General features: G+C 38.3%; 1 protein-coding gene across 3 annotated transcripts in view; it reads left to right on the forward strand.

Annotated features, from left to right (window-relative positions):
* Positions 1-21,629, forward strand: part of LOC131040273 (uncharacterized) — a 102,916-nt gene that overhangs the window by 35,496 nt on the left and 45,791 nt on the right. The window contains exons 1-6 of one of the 3 annotated variants that reach the window (XM_059207729.1): positions 1,235-1,939; positions 2,047-2,279; positions 2,380-2,532; positions 2,639-3,033; positions 3,142-3,550; positions 3,664-4,434. The exons of 1 other annotated variant lie outside the window; for it this stretch is intronic. In XM_059207729.1, coding sequence (XP_059063712.1) covers positions 1,302-1,939; positions 2,047-2,279; positions 2,380-2,532; positions 2,639-3,033; positions 3,142-3,550; positions 3,664-4,052 — 2,217 coding nt within the window. In that variant the 5' untranslated portion in view covers positions 1,235-1,301 and the 3' untranslated portion in view covers positions 4,053-4,434. Of the gene's footprint in view, positions 1-1,234; positions 1,940-2,046; positions 2,280-2,379; positions 2,533-2,638; positions 3,034-3,141; positions 3,551-3,663; positions 4,435-21,629 lie in introns of those variants that run through there. One more of the 3 variants, XM_059207730.1, reaches the window with a different exon arrangement.

Raw genomic sequence — 21,629 nt, forward strand, 5'->3', positions numbered from 1 at the left:
CTCCCCCTTCTCTCTCTTTGGAGTTGGGGAGGGGAGAACGACTAGGGTTCGTTTTTTCCGCTTTACAATTTGATGCATGGCTTGTAAGTGCTGAGTAGAGGACATAGTTCTGGGAGTCATCTTCTCTTTTAGATTTTCCTGCTCTGGCAAATGTGGCTTGTTTGGCTCTCTGGACATTTTGCAACAAAGTGTCCGAACTTATCGCACCTATAGCATTGAATATGTGATAGGTCTTTCTTTGAAGTGTTCTTGCTTTGATGACCCTTCCTCTTCCTAAATTGCTTCTTCTTGGTTGTCTTATTTGTGCTATTATTTAGGACTCGAAGGTTTTCATCTATGTTCTTTTGTTTTATTCCCATCTTGTTGAATCTTGATAATTCTTAAAGACAATCGTCCCTTAATCTTTCAAACTTAGGATACTTGGACCTCTCACTGATGTCTTGGACGAATGTACTCCCAGAGAAACGGGACTCGCCCGAAATCGCCCAGACTCGGCGAGTCCGAGTCCGAGTCAGGCTGGCCGAGTCCCAGGGGCTCGGACTCGGACTTGGCCGAGTCTGGCGAGTAAACTCGTCAGGCTCGCCGAGTTGGCAAGTTTGGCCCAAACTCACCAAACTCGGCGAGTCCCAAGCCCTGGACTCGGCCAGCGTTGGCATAAGTTAAAACGCCAAAAAAAATTAGTTTGGAAAGTTTTTTTAAATCCGTCTTTTAATGTTAATTGTCTTCTAGCCCTAAAAGTGACTTTCATTTCATTCACTTGCAAAAAAAGGAAGAGTAAAGTGAGTTGGGAAGAAAAACAAGGGTGCATAGAAGAAAAACCAGCAAGGAGGAAGCTCAAGTTTTCTTCAATTTGTCACATTGGAGCTGCATTGTGTTTCGATTTGGTGCATCAAGAGTTGGATAGGAAGAGTTTGCAGCTCATTTCAAGTTTGTTGTAAGAGGTAAGATTGTTTTTTTGAATATTATTTTGTTTCTTGTATGCAAAAATTCCATTTTCTATTCATTTATTTTGAAAGTTTTACATTTTCTTGTATGCAAGATCTTTTGTATGTTTGTAATTTGTATGTAGCATGTAGTATGTAGTTGTACTACGTAGGGTTATATGTAGGGTTTGTAAATTTTTTTTTTTTAAATTGTAGGGTTTGACAAACCCTACAATTTAAAAAAAATAAAATTTACAAACCCTACTTTAGTTTTTTTGAATGTATGTATTAATTTTATTTTGTATTTGTAATGTTTTATTGCAGCAAACTTCACTTTATTATTTGCCTCAACTTCAAGTTTCACAAAACTATCCTAAAATGTCTACTTCAGCTTCTAGACCCCCCATGAGCAAGGACCCTGCTTGGAAATATCGTGAGGATTTTCCAGGGCAAGGAAAGGGGCAAACAAAATGTATGTTTTGCAAAACAATATTCCATGGAGGTATATATAGGCTGAAATACCATATTGTTGGTGTGCGTGGACATGATGCCGAACCATGCCTAAAAGCAGTCTTTGAGGCCATACGTGATTGTTATGTAATGGTTGAGGAGATTGAAAGAAAAAAGAAACAAAAGGAGGATCGAGCGGCCATTGGGAGAGAGACAGTTTTAGGAAGAGGGACACAGTTAGGTTGTGTTGGAGGCCCTTCTTCCTTACCTCCATATCATCCCACTCAGTTTGCTACTGCTGGTGCTTCCATTTCTGCTTCTGCTTCTATAAGTGGCAGTGCCACCGCCACTTCTCATGCTCCTACCACTAGTAGTTGTAGTGGGAATGTTACCATTGGACCTAGGATTCGTAAATCTAGGTTGGATTCCTTCTTTGTGCCTTGCACTACTCCTGGGTCCCAACCGTCGCTTGAGAGCATGGGTTGGAACAAGGAGGTCCATGATGCTGCTAAAATGGCAATTGGCAGGTTTTGGAGCTACAGTTGTATTCCATTCTTTGTAGCCAGGTGAATGTTTTACTAACTTACTAACTTTGATTGTTTTAATTTTTATACTTAACTTATCTCATTGAATTTTTATACTCAACTTATCTCATTGAGTTTCTTTGCGACAGGTCTCCTTATTGGCAACAAATGGTTGATGCCATTACCATATGCGGGGCGGGGTTCAAAGCCCCTAGTGAGAGTGATTTGAGGGGACCCATTTTGTCTCAAATGGTGGATGATGTGAAAAAGGATTTAGATGAACAACGCCACATATGGAGCACTAAAGGTTGCACCATCATGACTGATGGTTGGACGGATAGGAGAAATAGAACTCTCCTTAATTTTCTTGTTTCTTCCGCAGGTGATTGATTAATTTTAGTTTCATATAGTCTTTAATTTTTTATTTTTTATCTAATGGTTTATTGAATGATCATTGACCTAGCTTTATTTTTTTATTTCAGGGGGCACCATTTTCATCAAGTCCATTGATGCCTCCGCCCATTGCAAGAATGCCACCTACCTATGTGAGCAGATAGAGGAGGTGATTGAAGATGTGGGTGAGGAGAACGTGGTACAGGTGGTGACCGACAATGCAGCAAATTATGTTGCTGCGGGTAAACTTTTGATTACAAACTAATTTTGTTTGCAAATTAATTACTATCTTGTAGTTTGTACCTCCATTAATTACAATTTACAATGCAACAAATTATGTTGCTGCAGGTAGACTATTGATGGAGAGGCACCCATCTATAGTTTGGACTCCATGTGTTGCTCATTGCATTGACCTCATGTTGGAGGATATTGGAAAAATCCCATGGGTCAAGAGATGTGTAGAAAGGGCAAGAAATGTCTGCAAATTTGTATATTCATGGGTGTTGGCTCTTATGAGACAATACACAGAGCAGAAGGAGTTGCATCGTCTAGGAATCACAAGATTTGCCACAAACTTCCTCACATTGCAGTCCATGCTTAGGTCTAAGTCTGCCTTGAGACGTATGATTGTTGGTGAGGAGTGGTCTTCCTCATCCTATGCTACCACCCCTGCAGGGATAGAGATGGCAGACTGCATTTTTTATGAGCAAGGCTTTTGGGTCCCTTGTGATGAGATAGTGAAGGTAATTTTTTTATAAATTCTACAATTTAACTTCATGTTTTATAACTTATTATATGTATTCTCTTATTTGCTCATTTTTCTAAATTACACAATATTTTCAATTTTGCAGTTTGTTAAGCCCTTGGTGGTTTTGTTGCGAGTTGCGGATGGAGATAAGCCCGCAATGGGCTATATATATGAGGGCATGGATAGGGCGAAGGAGGCCATCAGATTCGTCTATGGAGCAGATGAGAGCAAGTATGGTCCCATTTGGGAGATCATTGATAGGAGATGGCATCATCAGCTTCATAGGCCCATCCATGCGGCAGCCTATTATCTGAATCCTGCATTCCGTTTTATCCCTTCTTTCAAGGTTGATGCGGAGGTCCTTAATGGGCTATATGCAATCATGGAGAAGATGGGACCTGTTGGTACTTCTCAGACAGACCTTTTTCGAGAGCTACAGATGTTCTTAGATGCACAAGGGGAGACCTTCTCTCGTCCTGTCGCCAAAGACGGTAGGACAACTATGATGCCAGGTAAAAATAAATTGTTAGGCTTAATTTTAGTTTTATTCAATACTATATTGTAACTTGTTAAATGAGTTCATGAGTGAGACTGATTTTATTTATTTTTCTCATTTCAAACTCAGATCATTGGTGGAACTTTTTTGGCCCAGAGACACCAAATGTTCAGAAGTTGGCCATTCGTATCTTGAGCCAACCATGCAGTGCATCAGGTTGTGAGCGCAATTGGAGTATGTTTGAGCACATACACTCCAAGAGGCGCAATAGATTATCTGTGGAGAAGATGAATGATCTCGTCTTTGTTCACTACAACCTCCACCTGAGAATGAGAAAGAATGCAACAGTTGACATGTCTCCTATCATTCTAGATGAGGTTGATCTTGAAGCAGAGTGGGCCAATGAGAATCAGACAGCTCCTGGGACTCCTACAGCTGTATTTAGTGATGATGACATTGATTGGATCGACCAGGTAGATATAGAGGCTGAGGCTGTAGCCATGGCAGAGGAGGAGTAGAGAGCACGAGCAGAGACAGGAAATACTGAGACTCAGAGTAACACAGCTGTTCCTGATGTTGGTGAGCATGACACAGCCGTTCGGCCTGTTCCTGATGTTGGTGAGCATGGCATGGTGTCACGGGGAGCGACTATGGCTGCTGAATCATCCAGGACCTACTTTAAACGCCTTCGCAGGGGGCCAGGGCGAGAGGGTGCACGGCCCTCTGAGCCATAGGCTTGTACACTTGTAGTTGTATTTAGTATTTACTATTTACCTTTGGTATTTGTATGAAACATTTGATGATGATCATATGATGACATGGATTTTTTATTCCATGAGTTTTGTAATATTGTATACATTTGACAATATTTATATATCTATGTTTGTTATTTTCTTCAGCTACAATTTGCGTTTATGCTTATGTGATTGATGTATACTTGTGTATGTAATCAAATGAGCGGAGTTTAATGATGTTTTTGTGTCTTTAAGGTGTATTCAATAAAGGGTGTCTGAAACAAGTTTTAAATCTTTAAAAATCTCTAAATTTCTTGAGTTTTTCACTTTCCCGAGTCCAGCCGAGTCTGGAGCCGAGTCTGACGCTGAGTCCCGAGTCCGAGTCCGAGTCGGCCTTGGCGAGTCCGAGCCGAGTCCGAGTCCCGTTTCTTTGTGTACTCCATCCACTAGGCAACCCATCTAGAGCAATGAGTGTTAACTCTTTGCTTTGGATCTCGTAATCCAGAGTTGCTAGATCATCTCCTAGAATTGATATCCGCATAAAGTAGGCGTTGATTGTCTCCCCCTTGTTCATGGTGATATGATTTATTTCTCGTTTTAATACCAGAGTTCGACTTGCATTTGATATCTCAAATGTGCTCTCAAGTGCTTTGAACATTTTATAGGCTGTCTGATGTTTTCTTATGATGGGCATTATGTTTATTTCTCACCCCATCAACTATTATTTTGATTGCTTTTTCATTTCCTTCAATCCATGCGGTTTTGTCAAGTTCATTTTCAGTTCGATCATTTTTAGTTTGAACAAATGAATCCACTTTGTTCTCCTTTAAGATCATCTGGATTCTGAACTTCCAGGCTGAAAAATCATCGCCACCTCCGAGTCTGTCTTCGAATCTGATTGCGCTGGCCATTGGAGAAATGTGATGTAGTATATAACCTTGTTCTTAAATTGTTCACAAAATTGAATAGCCTCAAGTTCGATCAACTTGGCTTTGATACCATGTAAAGTTATATTCAATTGCAATAAAAGAACTATTATATATATGTGATAATATTGTCTAATATTTTATTGTTTCGTTTGCAGGCTGAAGGAGAGAGATCATTTACGTTTTTTTTATGTCTTCTCCAAATGATTCATATCGGGCTTTATATGTTTAGAGGACCGGTCAATGGATGTCTTGACCGGTCATGTCATTTAGACATGACCGATCAAGGCACCCATTGATCGGTGCCTCTTCATAGTGCACATCCCGATCTATGTTATGTTTGATAACTAACATTAATAATTAAACTCTTGTTCGAAGCGGTGTTTAGTTAAGATGCTTTGTTAATGACCCGAACAGGTTTATGAACTAAACTCGATAGCAACAGCATTCTATATGCTATCGGGTTAATACCCCGATAGCACATTAATGTCAATCGCATTTTAATGCTGATCCATTTATGGATTGACATTAATGTGCTATTGGGTTACTAGCCCGATAGCATTAGATCGACGCTTAACTATGTTAAGCAAGTCGTCGATCTAATCCTTCTTTTATCAATGTCAATATCATAATCATGATCAATGTTGTAATCCGATAAACATATTCAGTTCGGAAAGCATAAATCAGATAGCATAATCAAAACAGAACAAAGGAGATCAATAGGTTAGAAGAGTCTTATCTTGCAGAAGCTACTAATGCATTAACACCTTTCACTGTGTAATAGGGTGTCCTAATAAATGTTCTCTCTCTATTTGCCACTATAGCAGGGTGCCCTATAACTGTTCTCCCTAATTGCAGATTCTTTCCTTCCTTACCCTACATGATGTTTAATTACAATAATTTCATTAAATGCATGGATGCTTAGATCAGACAATCAAGCATATCTTTCTATCATATACACATAATTAATCATAATCTATTATGAATAGGCAACACGTATATATACCATGATTGCGAGAAGGAAAGTGCTATGGAAGGCAGATCTGATATAATACCCGTCTGCTGTATTACCTCTGGTCTGAGGATAACTCCTTGGTGTATATGTGATCAACCTTTATGAGTCAATCCTAGACTTATGTGCTCTTTGTCGAATGCTTTGACAAGTTTACTGGATGTGCTTGGATTTGATTCTCCCTTGTGAATCAATGATCGAACTGGAAGTTTCTGCTGCCTTTCTATCTTAGAGGAGAGATCCTTGTGTCTGTTCTCTTTCTCTCTGGATGAATGGCTCTCTTCTTCTTGAGTGTTGTCCCCTTATCTTACAAACGTAATTCTTGTTGTTGCATTCAATGCTACTGATAGTGGATTCTGAAGTCTGATGCATGCTCTCCAATATGCTTTTCTTTTTTCCACTCGAATGCTTTTTCCCATGCCAGTTATTTGTTTATTCTACTAGCTATCTTGCTGAATGCAATTTCCATATTTATATCTTAAAATCTGTATAATGTCCCCTTCTGCCTAGCGCTCGCTCATCCATGATTAATTTTTCTAAGATTTTATTATTTTCAAAGGCTAGAAAAAAAAAAAATTAATAAGAAAATAAAGTCATTAATTAAATATGAAAGGAACCTATAGTTATAAAATTATAACTTTTCATATTTAATTAATAAAAGTGGGCCCTTTAATAATAATTGAAGTACCTATTATAAGCTAAGGTGGGCAAATATTAAAATTAAGAGATATGCATCGATTTGTGGAGGAGAACTATGTAAGGGAGACGAAATATTGAGAAGATTATTATGTGATTATGTGGATTATTGCTCTGAGTATCGATGCTTGGTTTTCTTCAACCTTAGGATGCAACCCCTAGAGAACTTAGATAATTTGGATGGCAAACCAGATCATCTTTGCGTGGAATTCATCTCAGAATCCACAGTGCTGCCTGAACTACCAAATTGAAAGGTTTGAAGCCATAATTATTGCATTAATAATATGTGTGTGGGCCAAGTCCAATAAACTGTTCACACGTTCCTATGTTTGATCTCATTATATGCGTCGCTGAGCCTTGGCATTCATCATGTACAACACCAGTAATATTGTTGAGCCGTTTGGAGGAAATATACACCACAGTTTGATCTGAAGAGTAATCGCACCCAATCAAGAATGGAGTCTCTTGAATATTAGTATTATCGCTGCTATGAAATGGGCAGTTGAGTACATAGCGAAGACAACACAGTCCCTGGGTTCTCATCGCAAGGAAAGGAGTCACGGTATTATCCCTTTTGAGAAGGCAGATTTGATATTGCATGATCAAGGCAAGGATTGGAGCTTCCAGGTGCAAATATTGTTACTGTAATCTCTGCTCCTATAAACTGTTTTACTTCTATCTATGTATCGGCTGAAATGAAAGACATCTTGCATTTGGTAACCTTTATTTGAAGAAATTAGCATTGGTGTATGGTAAACTGCTGTATCATTTGTCATACCATTTGTCTCATCGCAAGGAAAGGAGTCACAGTATTATCCCTTTTGAGAAGGCAGATTTGATATTGCATAATCAAGGCAAGGAATGGAGCTTCCAGATGCAAATATTGTTACTGTAATCTCTGCTCCTATAAACTGTTTTACTTCTATATATGTATTGGCTGAAATGAAAGACATCTTGCATTTGGTAACCTTTATTTGAAGAAATTAGCATTGGTGTATGGTAAACTGCTGTATCATTTGTCATACCATTTGACCATGTATTGCCACATAAGCTATCTGCCATAGATATAAAATTTGAATCATTAAATTAGCAAACTAAAGTTAAACTTCAGTTTCAAACGAGCATAAATTTAATAGATAGTATGCAAAGTGTTTGACAAAATTACTTTGGGAATAAGTAACAAGTTTTGAATGTTATGTTCAGTCAAGTGTTTGACCAAATGTCTGTTCTATGAAATGGGACCATTATCACAAACAAAGGTATGAGGACATCCAAATCTAGTGACAACAGGTTCTGCAAGAAAATTGATTACAACATCAGTAGTGCAAGACTTGAGAGCCTTTGCTTCTTCACTATCTAGTGCAATAAATAGTGTAAAGTTATATTCGATTGCAATAAAAGAACTATTATATATATGTGATAATATTGTCTAATATTTTATTGTTTCGTTTGCAGGCTGAAGGAGAGAGATCATTTACGTTTTTCTATGTCTTCTCCAAATGATTCATATCGGGCTTTATATGTTTAGAGGACTAGTCAATGGATGTCTTGACCGGTCATGTCATTTAGACATGACCGATCAAGGCACCCATTGATCGGTGCCTCTTCATAGTGCACATCCCGATCTATGTTATGTTTGGTAACTAACATTAATAATTAAACTCTTGTTCGAAGTGGTGTTTAGTTAAGATGCTTTGTTAATGACCCGAACAGGTTTATGAACTAAACTCGATAACAACAGCATTCTATATGCTATCGGGTTAATACCCCGATAGCATATTAATGCCGATCCATTTATGGATTGACATTAATGTGCTATCGGGTTACTAGCTCGATAGCATTAGATCGACGCTTCGATCTAATCCTTCTTTTATCAATGTCAATATCATAATCATGATCGATGTTGTAATCCGATAAACATATTCAGTTCGGAAAGCATAAATCAGATAGCATAATCAAAACAGAACAAAGGAGATTAATAGGTTAGAAGAGTCTTATCTTGTAGAAGCTACTAATGCATTAACAAATAGTAGCGGTTAGAATGTACCTATGTTGTGCTGAGGATGAGGGATTGATTATACCAATAAAGTCTAGACACCATTGAGCAAAAGGTCTTAATTCGATGATCAGCTGTAACGGCATGGTGGGGTTCCTCTCTTGAACAATGGCTATCTGGTAGATATGGCATGTTTTCACATACTGATGTGCATCTTTGAACAGTGTGGGCCAATAAGAACTTGCTCGCAAGATATGATGAGCAATCGCTAGGGCACCTCCATGTGCAGTTCCAAATTTATTATGGAAATAATCCATAATGTCCTTAGCTTCATTCTTTCCAACACATTGTAGATAAACTCCTTCATAATTTCTCTTGTAAAGCATTGATCCTTGTAGCATGCACCTTTGACTTTTGATTCAAGATGCACTTTTCTGTATTGAATTCAAATGTGAGGGGCGCCTTTGATGTAACAGGTAACATACAATGTCCTTGTACCATTCATCTGGGCTAATGTCTTGAAGTTGATATACTTCTTGTACCAATCCTGGTCCATAATCACAATTGTCTGTATTAGTGCTTGTCCTTGCACTAGCTTCATGGGTTGTATCACGCCGTCTAAAAGTGTTACAAGCCGGAAGGAGTTTGGAAGACTTCGGAGACCTGGGTCACCGAAGTTGGGGGAACTGTTGTCATTTTATGACACCCTTTGTCCATCAGTGAGAGCCGATCAGAGATATGTTCCATGGACCAGTGTTGCACCAGTTTGATCAAAGATGAAACAATGGAATCATGAAGTATGAAGTGTTGTCTTGCCGGACCCCTAGGTTCCCAAGTTCCTAAGTCTTCAACCCCAGAACTCCGAAACCCCCAGGTTCCCAAGTTGCTAATTCTTCTCTTCTTCAACCCCGAAACCCCCAAGTTCCCAAGTTCCTAAGTCTTCTAGTCTTCAACACCAGAACTCCGGAAACCCCAGGTTCCCAAGTTCCTAAGTCTTCTCTTCTTCAACCCCGGAACCCCTAGGTTCCCAAGTTCCTAAGTTTTCAACCTCGGGACCCCCAGGTTCCCAAGTTCCTAAGTTCTCAACCCCAGAACTCCGGAACACCCAGCTTCCCAAATTCCTAAGTCTTCAACACCGGAACTCCGGAACCCCCTGGTTTCCAGGTTCCTAAGTCTTATCTTCTTCAACCCCGAAACCCCCAAGTTTCCATGTTCCCAAGTCTTCAAGCACGAAACTCCGGAACCCCGAAGTTCCCAAGTTGCTAAGTTTCACCAACTTCGGTGACCCAGGTTTTTTGAAGTTTCTCCAACTTCGGTGACCCAGGTCTCCGAAGTCTTCCAAACTCCTTCCGGTTTGCAACACTTTCAGACGGCGTGATCAACACTCAAGGCCCTAAATGCTCCACCAACTTTGGTGACTTGTACACCTTCTTTCCATGAGCTACATGAGCGCATTTAATGAGGTTTGCAGGCCTGTCTGGGAATATTCTAGGGGTCATAAATGCATATTTAAGAGCTTTTATGGCAAAGCATGGGTTGGCTTGACTTTTGGCTCGAGTCCATCCCTTTCTAGACATGTTTTGACCCCCAAAACTAAGGCTTTTTGGGGAAATTCGACCAAGATGGTTAGGGTTTCCTATTTGGATGCAATTGTTGAAGAAAGTATCTAAGGCTGTTATGCCTCATTGTAAAGGGTTCTCTCCCTGCTGGTCTTGAGCTTTCCTATGCTCTTTCTCTTCTCTTGAAGACTTGTAATTATCTTGCATTTCTGCAACTGTAAGTTTGGCCTTTGGCCTTTGAATGAATTGAAATCATCGTTCTTGCCTTCCTTCAACTTATACATGCTGTGTATGTATTTTTTTACCTTCATTGTAAGTGTATGTTTGTGGCTTTCTTTCACATATATGCTGTGTTAACCTATTTTTGGGTTTCCTATTTGGATGCAATTGTTGAAAAAAGTATCTAAGGCTGTTATGCCTCATTGTAAAGGGTTCTCTCCCTGCTGGTCTTGAGCTTTCCTATGCTCTTTCTCTTCTCTTGAAGAGTTGTAATTATCTTGCATTTCTGCAACTGTAAGTTTGGCCTTTGGCCTTTGAATGAATTGAAATCATCATTCTTTCCTTCCTTCAACTTATACATGTTGTGTATGTATTTTTACCTTCATTGTAAGTGTATGTTTGTGTCTTTCTTTCACATATATGCTGTGTTAACCTATTTTTGGGTGTGACTTGTGGGAAACCTTCTCCCCTCTTGACATTCAGCAAGTTCTAACCTCCATACATGTGTTGGGGTCATTCATACAAGTGAAGTTTGTGCATCTCCTTGCTGGTCTTGAGCTTTCCTATGCTCTTTCTCTTCTCTTTGGCCTTTGAATGAATTGAAATCATCATTCTTGCCTTCCTTCAACTTATACATGCTGTGTATGTGTTCTTACCTTCATTGTAAGTGTATGTTTGTGGCTTTCTTTCACATATATGCTGTGTTAACCTATTTCTGGATGTGACTTGTGGGAAACCTTCTCCCCTCTTGACATTCGGCAAGTTTTAACCTCCATACATGCATTGGGGTCATTCATACAACTGAAGTTTGTGCATCTCTTGGGTATTTCAGTTGATTCCTTGTGCTATTTCGGGTAGGGAGAGAAACAATCTCTTATCTTGGTGCATCACCTCCTTTCATTTCAACATTTTTCTCTTCCCCTTTCCTCTGCAAACTATTAGGATAGGTTAGAAATAAGATTTGGAGTGTTTAGTTGGTTCAACACCTGCATTTGGATTTAGAAGGAAGTCGACTTTCTCCGGAGATTCAACCCCCTTGCGCAAGGTCCCACACTTCGGGGTTGTTTCCATGTTTCACAAGGTTGCTGAGTCGATAGCTCAGCAAGGGTGCTAGCTTTTGTGACAACAGTTACCTAGTAAGAGGAGAAAGCAGCTGCATTGTTAGCCACGATCTTATGTGGGTCACCAAACCTGGAAATTATGTTCTCCTTGAGGAACTTGCATACCACTTTTGAGGTAGCATGCTTTACTCTCCACCCACTTAGTGAAGTAATTAGTTACAGTGAGAACATATGTGTGATGAACACTTGAAGAGGGGTTGATGACACCAATGAAGTCAATTACCCATTGTTGTAAGGGTTCTTCAATCACAACGGGCTTTAGAGGTGATGTTGCAAGCTTTTTTACTTACTTATAAATTGCTGGCAATGCATGTACTTGGGCACCCATTTGAAAGCATCTTGGAAAAGTGTTGGCCAATGATATTTGTCTCTCAAAATTTTATGTGCAATCATTGGTGCAGAAAAATGCCCACCACATGCCATATTATGGAAAGATTCCAATAATCTAACTTGTGTGTAATGTCCCTACTAGTTAGGGATCACTGTCCTGCAAAACAGACTGTTAGAATGCAACAAATATATATATATATATATAACTAATCTAATTTTCAATTAAACTTCAATTACTTAATTAAAACTAGTCTCAATTCTTATTTAACAAAAAGGATACAAATGCAGTACTGGGACATGCCCTTAGGCAGTTGTAATGCCTGCCTTCTTGGAACCAATCATGGTTCCAAGTCTTACTAGGAAATCGATGGATAATTCGATTCCTGTCTTGGATGTAACATCTTACATCCAAGCCTACCAAGGAAGATCATCATATATGGTCAATTCCTTACCTTGGATGATACATCTTATCATCCAAGTCTACCAGAGAGGACCGACCAGATCCATCTCTTCTTGGGTGAGCTTTTGACACCCAAGCCTGAACATATATGCATATGAATACTCAGTATATACTGCCTACCAATGATTACCATAATCCTTGAATTAGGCTAAGGGAATTTCCTCCCAATAGCCTCCATCATATAGCTACATTATTATTATTCATATAACATTCTATATTTCATTATCATTTTTCAATCTATAATTTATGCCTACATTTACATATTCCTTAATTTCTATTATTGATCCTATATAGATACAAATATTCTGCATACATACATATATCTATTGCTACATATGAGACAATACTATTGTAAAACTATAACTCTGTCAAAGAGACAAATCCATTATAAACATATATGTGTGTGTGTGGCACACACATCCACACACATATATATTCCTTTATCGTAAGACTTAACCACTTACCTCCTCGTAGACGGTTGTCGTAGCTTCTCTGCCTCCCGTGCTTATTCCCGTCTTATATCATATTCAGTTCATTCCATTCCCCATTCCATTTGATCCCTCTTCCCTTTTATATCCCCCAATATGAGGGAGAGGTCTCACCTCTTTATCATGTATGCCCTTTGGCAAGAGATACACTCTTTCACCATTAGCACCCTTTGAAGGAGTGCAACTCTTCATTAATTCTGCCCTTTGAAGGGATACAAACTTTCACAAACAGATCTTCATTTCCATCCCCCCATGTTCCCCTCTCAAATGAGGGTTCTCTTCTCCCTTTTATATCTCATGTTTGAGGGAGTCACAACTTTTCATTTCATGCCTTTTAGCTATTCCTTAAACTTAACTAAATTATAATTATTTTATTTTAATTTTTATTCTTTTATATTTTAATTTTATTATTATTATTTATTATTAAATCTTGCTTCAAAATGGGGACATCAATAGCTCGCTTATACAAACCTTGTCCCAAAGAAAAAAGTTCTCAGATTTGAGCTTAGTATTCCTCATTTCCTTAAATGACAAATGCACTGGACATTCACCATAGGTCAGAAAAAAGGCTATGTTTGAATACCATTCATCAGTCGTACTAACAAATATCTCTGGGAAAATCTTCTGGAATGTCTTGTTCTTGCTCCTCTTGATTGTTCTCAGCAATAAGCTGACAAAGGCCTTTTTCACGAACAAGTTTGGTTGGCTTGATTTCCAAGTCATATTCTCGGATCTTAGCAGCCTCTTTTTGTACAAAAATTTTGCTGAGTCAAAATAGACTTAATTGTTGTGTCAGAAACTAAGACCAAGGTGTGAGAATTCAAAATATAAAATCTTAAATACTTTACCGCTTTCACCCTGGCATAAGCATTCTTTTCAACCAGGGAGTACTTGAGTTCATGAGACTTCAAAGGACAACTCATGAAAGCAATGGGAGATTCAATTCCCTCTGAATATTTTTGCATCAAAATGGCAAGCATAGTATGCTTGGAAGCATAATTATACATGAAGAAATCCATTGTGTAGTCTGGACAAACCAACATAGGTGCATGGGCTATTGCTTCCTTGATTTTGCTGAAAGTAGCCTTCCCTTATGGATTCCAACAGAAAGTAGTTTTCCCTTTCAACGATATGACAAGTTTTCTTGGCAAAATCAGGAATAAATCTTTGCAGAAAATTAACCTTGCCAAAGATAGAATGAACAATAGTCTTACTGGCAGGCAAAGGAAGATTCTGAATAGACTTAACCCTCTCCGGATCAATCTTGATCCCCTCTTTGGACACAACATGTCCAAGGAGTTTTCCCTCAATAACCCCAAAAATTGACCTCTTACAATTAAGAGAGATCTCGTTCTTGCGATATCTTTCCAGAACATCTTGCAAATGAAAGGGATGATTCTCACGATCTTTGGAGAAGACAGTGAGATCATCTAGATACACAACAATATACCTACCTAGAATACCATGGAAGGCTAAGTCCATAGCTCTTTGGAAAGTTGCTCCTGCATTAATTAAACCAAAGGGAATCCTGCAATACCCAAGGAGTAGTGAATGCGGTTTTATATTGATCTGATTCTCTTACCTCAATCTAATTATAGCCTGAAAATCCATCTAACATGGACATCATTTGGGCTCCTATCACTATCTATAATACTTGATCCATTATTGGCAAAGGGTAATTATCCTTTAGTGATAGCTGATTGCGATTTCTGAAATCAACAGAGATATGTATTTCTCCATTCTTCTTACGCAGTGGAACTATATTTGCTACCCACGTTGAATGGTGGATAGGAAAAAAAATCTGAGCGTTCAACATCTTCTGAATTTCAGAAAGGATGGTACCTGAGATTTTAGGATTATATTGGTGTTGCTTCTTCTTGAAAGGTGTTGCGCCAACCTTTAAAGGAATGTCATGTTGCATTTCCTTATATTGAAAGGGCTTGAGATCATCATAGGAGTAAGCTAGCACATCCGTGTATTGGCATAGAAGCTACATAAATTGATCTCTCTCCTCAAGAGTGCAATTGTTGCCAATATTGATAAACATTGGATCATCTTCAGATCCGATGTTGTACTTGTCATATGCTATAGAGGAATTAGAATTGACTTGCTGTTGCTTCTTGATATAGCGATCATGTTCATCAAAAAGTTTATCAAGCGAAACCAACCCTTTAGGAATTTTATTTCCCTTCAGTTGGACCATTTCCTCATCTGATTCAAATGATGTATCTAACATTGAGTCTGAAAAAGAAGAGGAAGAGTTACTTCCTTCAAAATACAGATTATTGAAACTATCTTAAGTTTGCAGAAAATTAATAATCATGAAAACCATCAAGGACACAATCTGAGACCAAAGAAATGGGACTCGGAGTCGGCTCGGAATCAGGACTCGGAGTCAAACTCGGTTGGATTCGGGAAAGTGAAAAACTGAAGAAATTTAGAGATTTCTAAAGATTTTGTACCCCAGTCTATGTCTGGCCAAGTCTGGCCGAGTTTAGCCGAGTTTGGCGAGTCTAGCCGAGTCCAGGCGAGTCTGGACCCCAGACTCGACTGAGTCCGAGTCCGAGCCTGGCAAACTCGGGTAGGGCTACTCGACTCGGGAATCCCCCAAACTCAGTGATTTGGGCGATTCCTGTTTCTCTGCCCGAGGCACCAAGAAAATAGCCATGGTTTCGAAACAATAATCAAGATTTCATTAGACATGGAATACAACACCAAATAACAAAGGAGAGCCCTCACCATTGGATAATCCACCACCTTCTGAGAGCCGACCAAAAGATAAAGTTTTCTTAGCAGAAGCAACTCTATTTGGATGGTCTAGATTACATAATACAAATCAACACTCTGAATTACAATGTCATGAATTCCAAGTAGCTGCTGATATCTTCCAAAGAGAAGTGAAAAATACTAAAGCTCTTGAGAATCCGCCTATATCAGGATATGAGTTAGTCCCTACTCCCAGATATGATCAAGCATTGATTTTGGAAGATTTCAGATTCCCGTCCGAGTTCCAAGATTATATGCCACCATAGACCAATCAAAGATTCCCAACAATAGCAGCAAATGGTTCAGTGAAGCCGGTAGGATGTCAAGATCTGTCAATCTCACCTAATGAACCTCTTGAAAAGGATGGTTATAACATTCCTCCACTTTACAACATGTTGGTAAACAGATATGTCACTGCGGTCGTTTATCGGAAATTGACCTTGTTTGCCCGATGAGCAGTGACAAACGTTCCCACAGTTGGAGAGATTGTGGTAAAACCACAATCTTCCTCTGCATTTGAGAGGGGCAGCTCCCTCATATGATGGGATATTTAGGATTTTTGTGTACTTTTAACCTGAAAGTACATAAAGGAGAAAACATAGAACTTAAACCAAGATTAATAACAGGAACCCTACTAGAAGACATACGAATACCAAGTAGGATTCCATAAATGATAACAATTACAAAAGGGGTCACTGCCAAATAGGTTAGTCATGCAACGATGATGAAAGAAGTACAATAAACCTCGACACTCTAAGAGATAGGTTGTACTAGCACATGCAAGTCAAGATACCATGAAATGATGTGTTTCATCAATAGATTTCACCAATACATAAAGGGATTACTAATTCAACATACGAGAAATTAGTAACAATAACTCATGAATACATTCAAGACACACGAACTCAATGCATTCTTCATTACTCTTTTTGAAAATATACAAGTTCAAAAACCCCTTAGTACAAAGGTATGAACATCAAAAGTTCTCACTTAGTTCCTCTACAAAATTCTGTAGAGTTTTCCTATCGTAAAAGTCTCCCCTTACAATGCGAAAGCCTTGTATTTATAGGCTTGAGAGAATAACTACTTGTAACCACCTAGCCTAAATACTTAGAATAACTAACCTTTTTGAAGATAAGTTAGGATTTACCTTAACGTTTACAAAAATAAAGCTTGTAATTCAATTGTAATTACAATAAGTGACATAAGTCACCTTTTCAAAAAGGACAATTTAATAAAACTTGCAATTTCGATGAACAGTCAATTCTTGAATTATGCTTTGGCACTTATCCACCTTTCATCCACTTCATCTGATCTCATAATCATATCACCAACATCTCTCTTGATGACACTTGGGCATGCACATTGTGTGTATGATGTAGTAATACATCAATCCTTTGCATCAAACATATTCTGAAATGAAGGTGGTCTTCTTTAATTTGGAGTCGCTTCTATTTGAAATATGCACATTCATTCCTGTCAGAGATAACTCTATCCACTTTCATTCTAGTCACAAATTATCTCCTTTCTGTATTTTGTCTAGCTCTCGTCATGCATTGTCAACATCTTCACATTTCGCACGTAGGCCACTTATGAATATCAAGTATTATCACTCGATAACTATTACCAACTTCTTCACTAGTGAATAAATAAATGTCTTTAGTATGGGAATCTAAAACATCTTGTACCCTTTGAAACTATAAGAGGTGTTATCGATGACATGGTCTCATCGAGGATGATGTCTCAACCTTCATTTGATAAAGTAAAAAGAAATGATGTCGTTACACAAATGAAAAATTTCTATACGAATTTGACAGTTCCCAATACATCTTCATCCACTCCTCTGAGTTCACATATGCATCTTGTAGAGAAGGAAATATCTTTGAATAACACCATTCTCTTTTGTTATTTTAGAATGCTTCTTAGTTCATCCCCAATGCACATAATTTGTCCTAACATCTCCATGCAAGCATATGAGACCACATTCCTTCATGGATTCTGCTAAACAATTCAGATGTATTGCTAGTGACTCCACAATTTACAAAGCATGTTCACTAGTGTGGTTGCGAGCACTACTCTCATTGAAGCACTGTCAAACATTTGACACGCCTTGTTTTATCCTCCCATATTTTGTATGCATGTTCGCGAGGCAATTGCTTTTGCTTGAAAGTTTTTAAAGTCTTTGTACAAATACAATTTTGTGCATATCCTGTGATCATTGCATTTAATGAGACCACATTTCTTTTAGACATTTTGTCAAACAATTCACATGCTTTGATTATGCTCCACGTTCTGCATACAAGTCTACCAAAGCAGCTGCAACTACCACGGCTGACAAAATTCCTCTATCCTTTACGCTTTGATGAATACTATGACCAGTTTGAAGACTTCCACATTGGTTTGCGGGCAGAGAGGGTGCAATGCTAAGGTTGTGAAATGCGGCTCTACACCTTCTTTGAAGCATTATGTCAAACAGTTCACTTGCCGTGTCTAAGCTTCCACTTTTGCATGCATTTTAACCACGATTTGCATGTGTGTTAACCACGTCATTCTGTCAAACAACTCGCACCTTTGCTCTAGTTATGTCTACCACTGCAGTTCGCGCCTTTGCCAAGAATCTACAGTTTGCAGCAATGTCTACCACTGCAATTTGCGGTGTAGTCTTGCTTCTACGATTGGCATGTATGTCTCTAGAGCAGCTGCAACTACATAGTCAAGTCTCTAGAGAAGCTTGCGGTTAGTCTTGCTTTAATGATCACGACTTGCACCACGCCCTCAATCCTCCTTTATGCACACAAAAAATTGAGCAGCTCCAAGCGAAACATTTTCTTGATAATGTAAGCCCTCACTAATCGGCCCTGCATTCATATGGGATATTCGTTGATATCGTTGCAATGGCAGCATAAAGAGGGAACACCATGAGCTCTCAGTGAATTCAACGACATCCTTTGAAAACACCACGAGCTGGAGTTGGAGCTGCAAACCAAGCTAATTTTCCAGAGTAGTTGCAATGACATCCTCTAGCGACAACTCTTTGATGAATGTCCATGACTAGTTCAAAAAGCTCTCGACTTTGTTATGAGTGAAATGGAAGGAGGACAAACTTGTGTTGCAGGTTTGCATTATTACTCGTTTTGTTCTTGCTTACAAAAATCCATAAGATTGCATTTTCTTTGTACACACAAAAACTCTTATGGAAAGGTTAAGAATGCTCCAAAACGGAGCATTTCTAACCTTCTTGACAAAGTGGGCCCACACAAGGTTAAGAAATAAGGTTAGAGATGCTCCGCTTCAGAGCATTCTTAACCTTCTTTTTATCTTTTTCCTTTTGAGGTTATAAATATGGGTTAAAAATGCTCAAAAATGGAGCATCTTTAACCATTTCTTACAAAGACTATGATCTCGACCTCATAAACCATCGACCACGGAGGAGAATAAAAGAGAAATGAAAATGACATTTTTAGACAACTTTTTCTCACAAATGACAACAATATTAAAATAATTTAAAATATTAAATTATCTTTTGAAAAATAATTTAAATATTTTAAATTTAATGCCCAAACTTAGGAAAAACGGCCATATCTTCCAAACGGTAGGGAGTTAGGCTTTGAAATTTGAAACACGCGTTGATGGTAGGGAAACAGGCCAACAACATTATTTACTCCTCATGACGAAACCCAAAATGAGAGTTTTTAATCATTTTGGGCAAGGGACATCAAAATTTGGAAGTTTAATATATGATAAATTGTGAATTGGGTTCAGGCAAAAATTAGCCACACGACACAAAATGATGCTTAGAACATGTCTATCAAATGTTTTTCCTCAATTCTTGGTAATTTTCAAAACTCGTCCATTTTTCACATATTTTGACTGACAACGATCTTGGATCACGTGCTCACTCATTACGCATAGACACATATTTGGGCCTTCATTCAACATTGGGACCAATTTGAAGTTCAGATTTTGGGTATGTCAAATATGGGGAAACACAACAGTGTCCTCGTGGAAGGAACAAGAGAGGTTCAAGCATTTTAGCAATCATCTGGACATGCAAATCCAAAAGCATATTAGAGCAATCACCAGAATCATGATCCATTAACCACATCAATTCCTCCCATCAATTTTTCAACTCCTACAAATCCAAATGCATGTAATGTTCCAATCCTTCCAAGGGACTCACTAGAGTATCGACAACAAACCTTCTCGCAAAATGAAAGAGGACAACCAACTACTCAGTAGGCAAAACAAAGATAGAAGGAAAATCTTCCTAGGGAGGAATTCAAAAGGCTAAGCTCCTGTTTATTTGCGGAATTCAAGAAGATAAAAGTGAGCTTGCTGCCCCTATTTGAATTGATGAGAATTCCAAAAATCCGGTATACATTGTTGGGGAGTTTGAATAATGCTCCTATCTCGAGGAATATTCCTCAAAACGTACCTAATATTCCTAGATACATGCCCAACAATTCCCAACCTAATCTGGTATATAATACAAATATAGTTTAGCATGTGCCACAAATGTTTTACAATATGTTTGATGCTCCACAATAGTCTCCCAACTTCATAAGAATGGTACAAAGTTCACCAGATGCTTCAAAAGATCCAAATGTCGCAACAAATGAAGGTGCACCACAGAATAATCCTGCTATAGAAAAGTAAAATACAACCATGAGCACTAGTGCACCAATGAAACAAACTTCAGGTAGTATAGTGCACACACAAAAGGGAAGTAGTGAGTCTGCCAGCTTCATAAGTGTTGGGTGAATATTTTGTCACCAGCGTAATAATGACAAAATATATAATTCACACAAAGCTATGCTGAGAAATTAATCTCTCCTCTCATCAAGGGGAGGTTCCCTATGAAATTTCTCCTCTAATTAATAAGAAATTAAATTTGTAGGTTGGTGTTGGGCATATAACTCTTTTTTTTCAGAGTTTATGTATTCTCCCTTCACCTAGTTACAATTTCTTTATCTCTTTAGATACTTAAAGAAAAGAACTATGAATCTAACAAACTACACCAAGAGTTACTATTAAGCAGCACAAAGTCTCCTTGAGGGTAACACTAACTCAAACTGATCATTACAAATTAAACAATTAGAAACTTAGCTCAAAGTCTTTAAGTATAAATTTCTAATCCTTTAAACTACAAGTAACAGCAGCAATACAAAGCTTACCACTAGTTACTTAATTTATCAAAAGATTTCTCAAATATGCTAGGAGCACAAAGTCTACTTGCAAGATTTAAGAGCTCTTTAATCACATAACAATACCCTCAAGATCAAAGAAGTAAAGAACATATATATTCAATGGACATAGGAACATTAAATTATATAAACAATTTTCTTGATACAGCACAAAGTTTGAGATCAACAAAATTGTTATCTTTATTTGCTTGATAGAACTTTCACCACAAAAGCCCAAAGTCTTACTTGGGATAAAAATTCTACAGAGTTTTGCTAAACATGCTAAAAGATAAATATTTACAACTGAGGTCCTCCTTATATAGGAAAAGAAGTTGAGAAAAAGGTGGGCACAGTTGACTTATTCAATTGCACAGTCCCATTTTACTACAACTACAACATAAAGGAAACGTGCAGCTGCATAAAAATTGACAGCATCTATCGGTGCAACTGCATAAAGAAAAGGTGCCAAAAGGGGGCACTTCATTCTTCATTCTCCTCTTCATTGGATTTCTGGAAATCTTTGAACTTAGCCATGATGGCTTTCATCTCTGCTTCGTTCGGCATCAGGGTAGAACTTGTGATCACTCGGACGCGGGAAATTGCAT

Source organism: Cryptomeria japonica, chromosome 7, assembly GCF_030272615.1.
Source record: "Cryptomeria japonica chromosome 7, Sugi_1.0, whole genome shotgun sequence".
NCBI classification, from domain to species: Eukaryota; Viridiplantae; Streptophyta; class Pinopsida; order Cupressales; family Cupressaceae; genus Cryptomeria; species Cryptomeria japonica.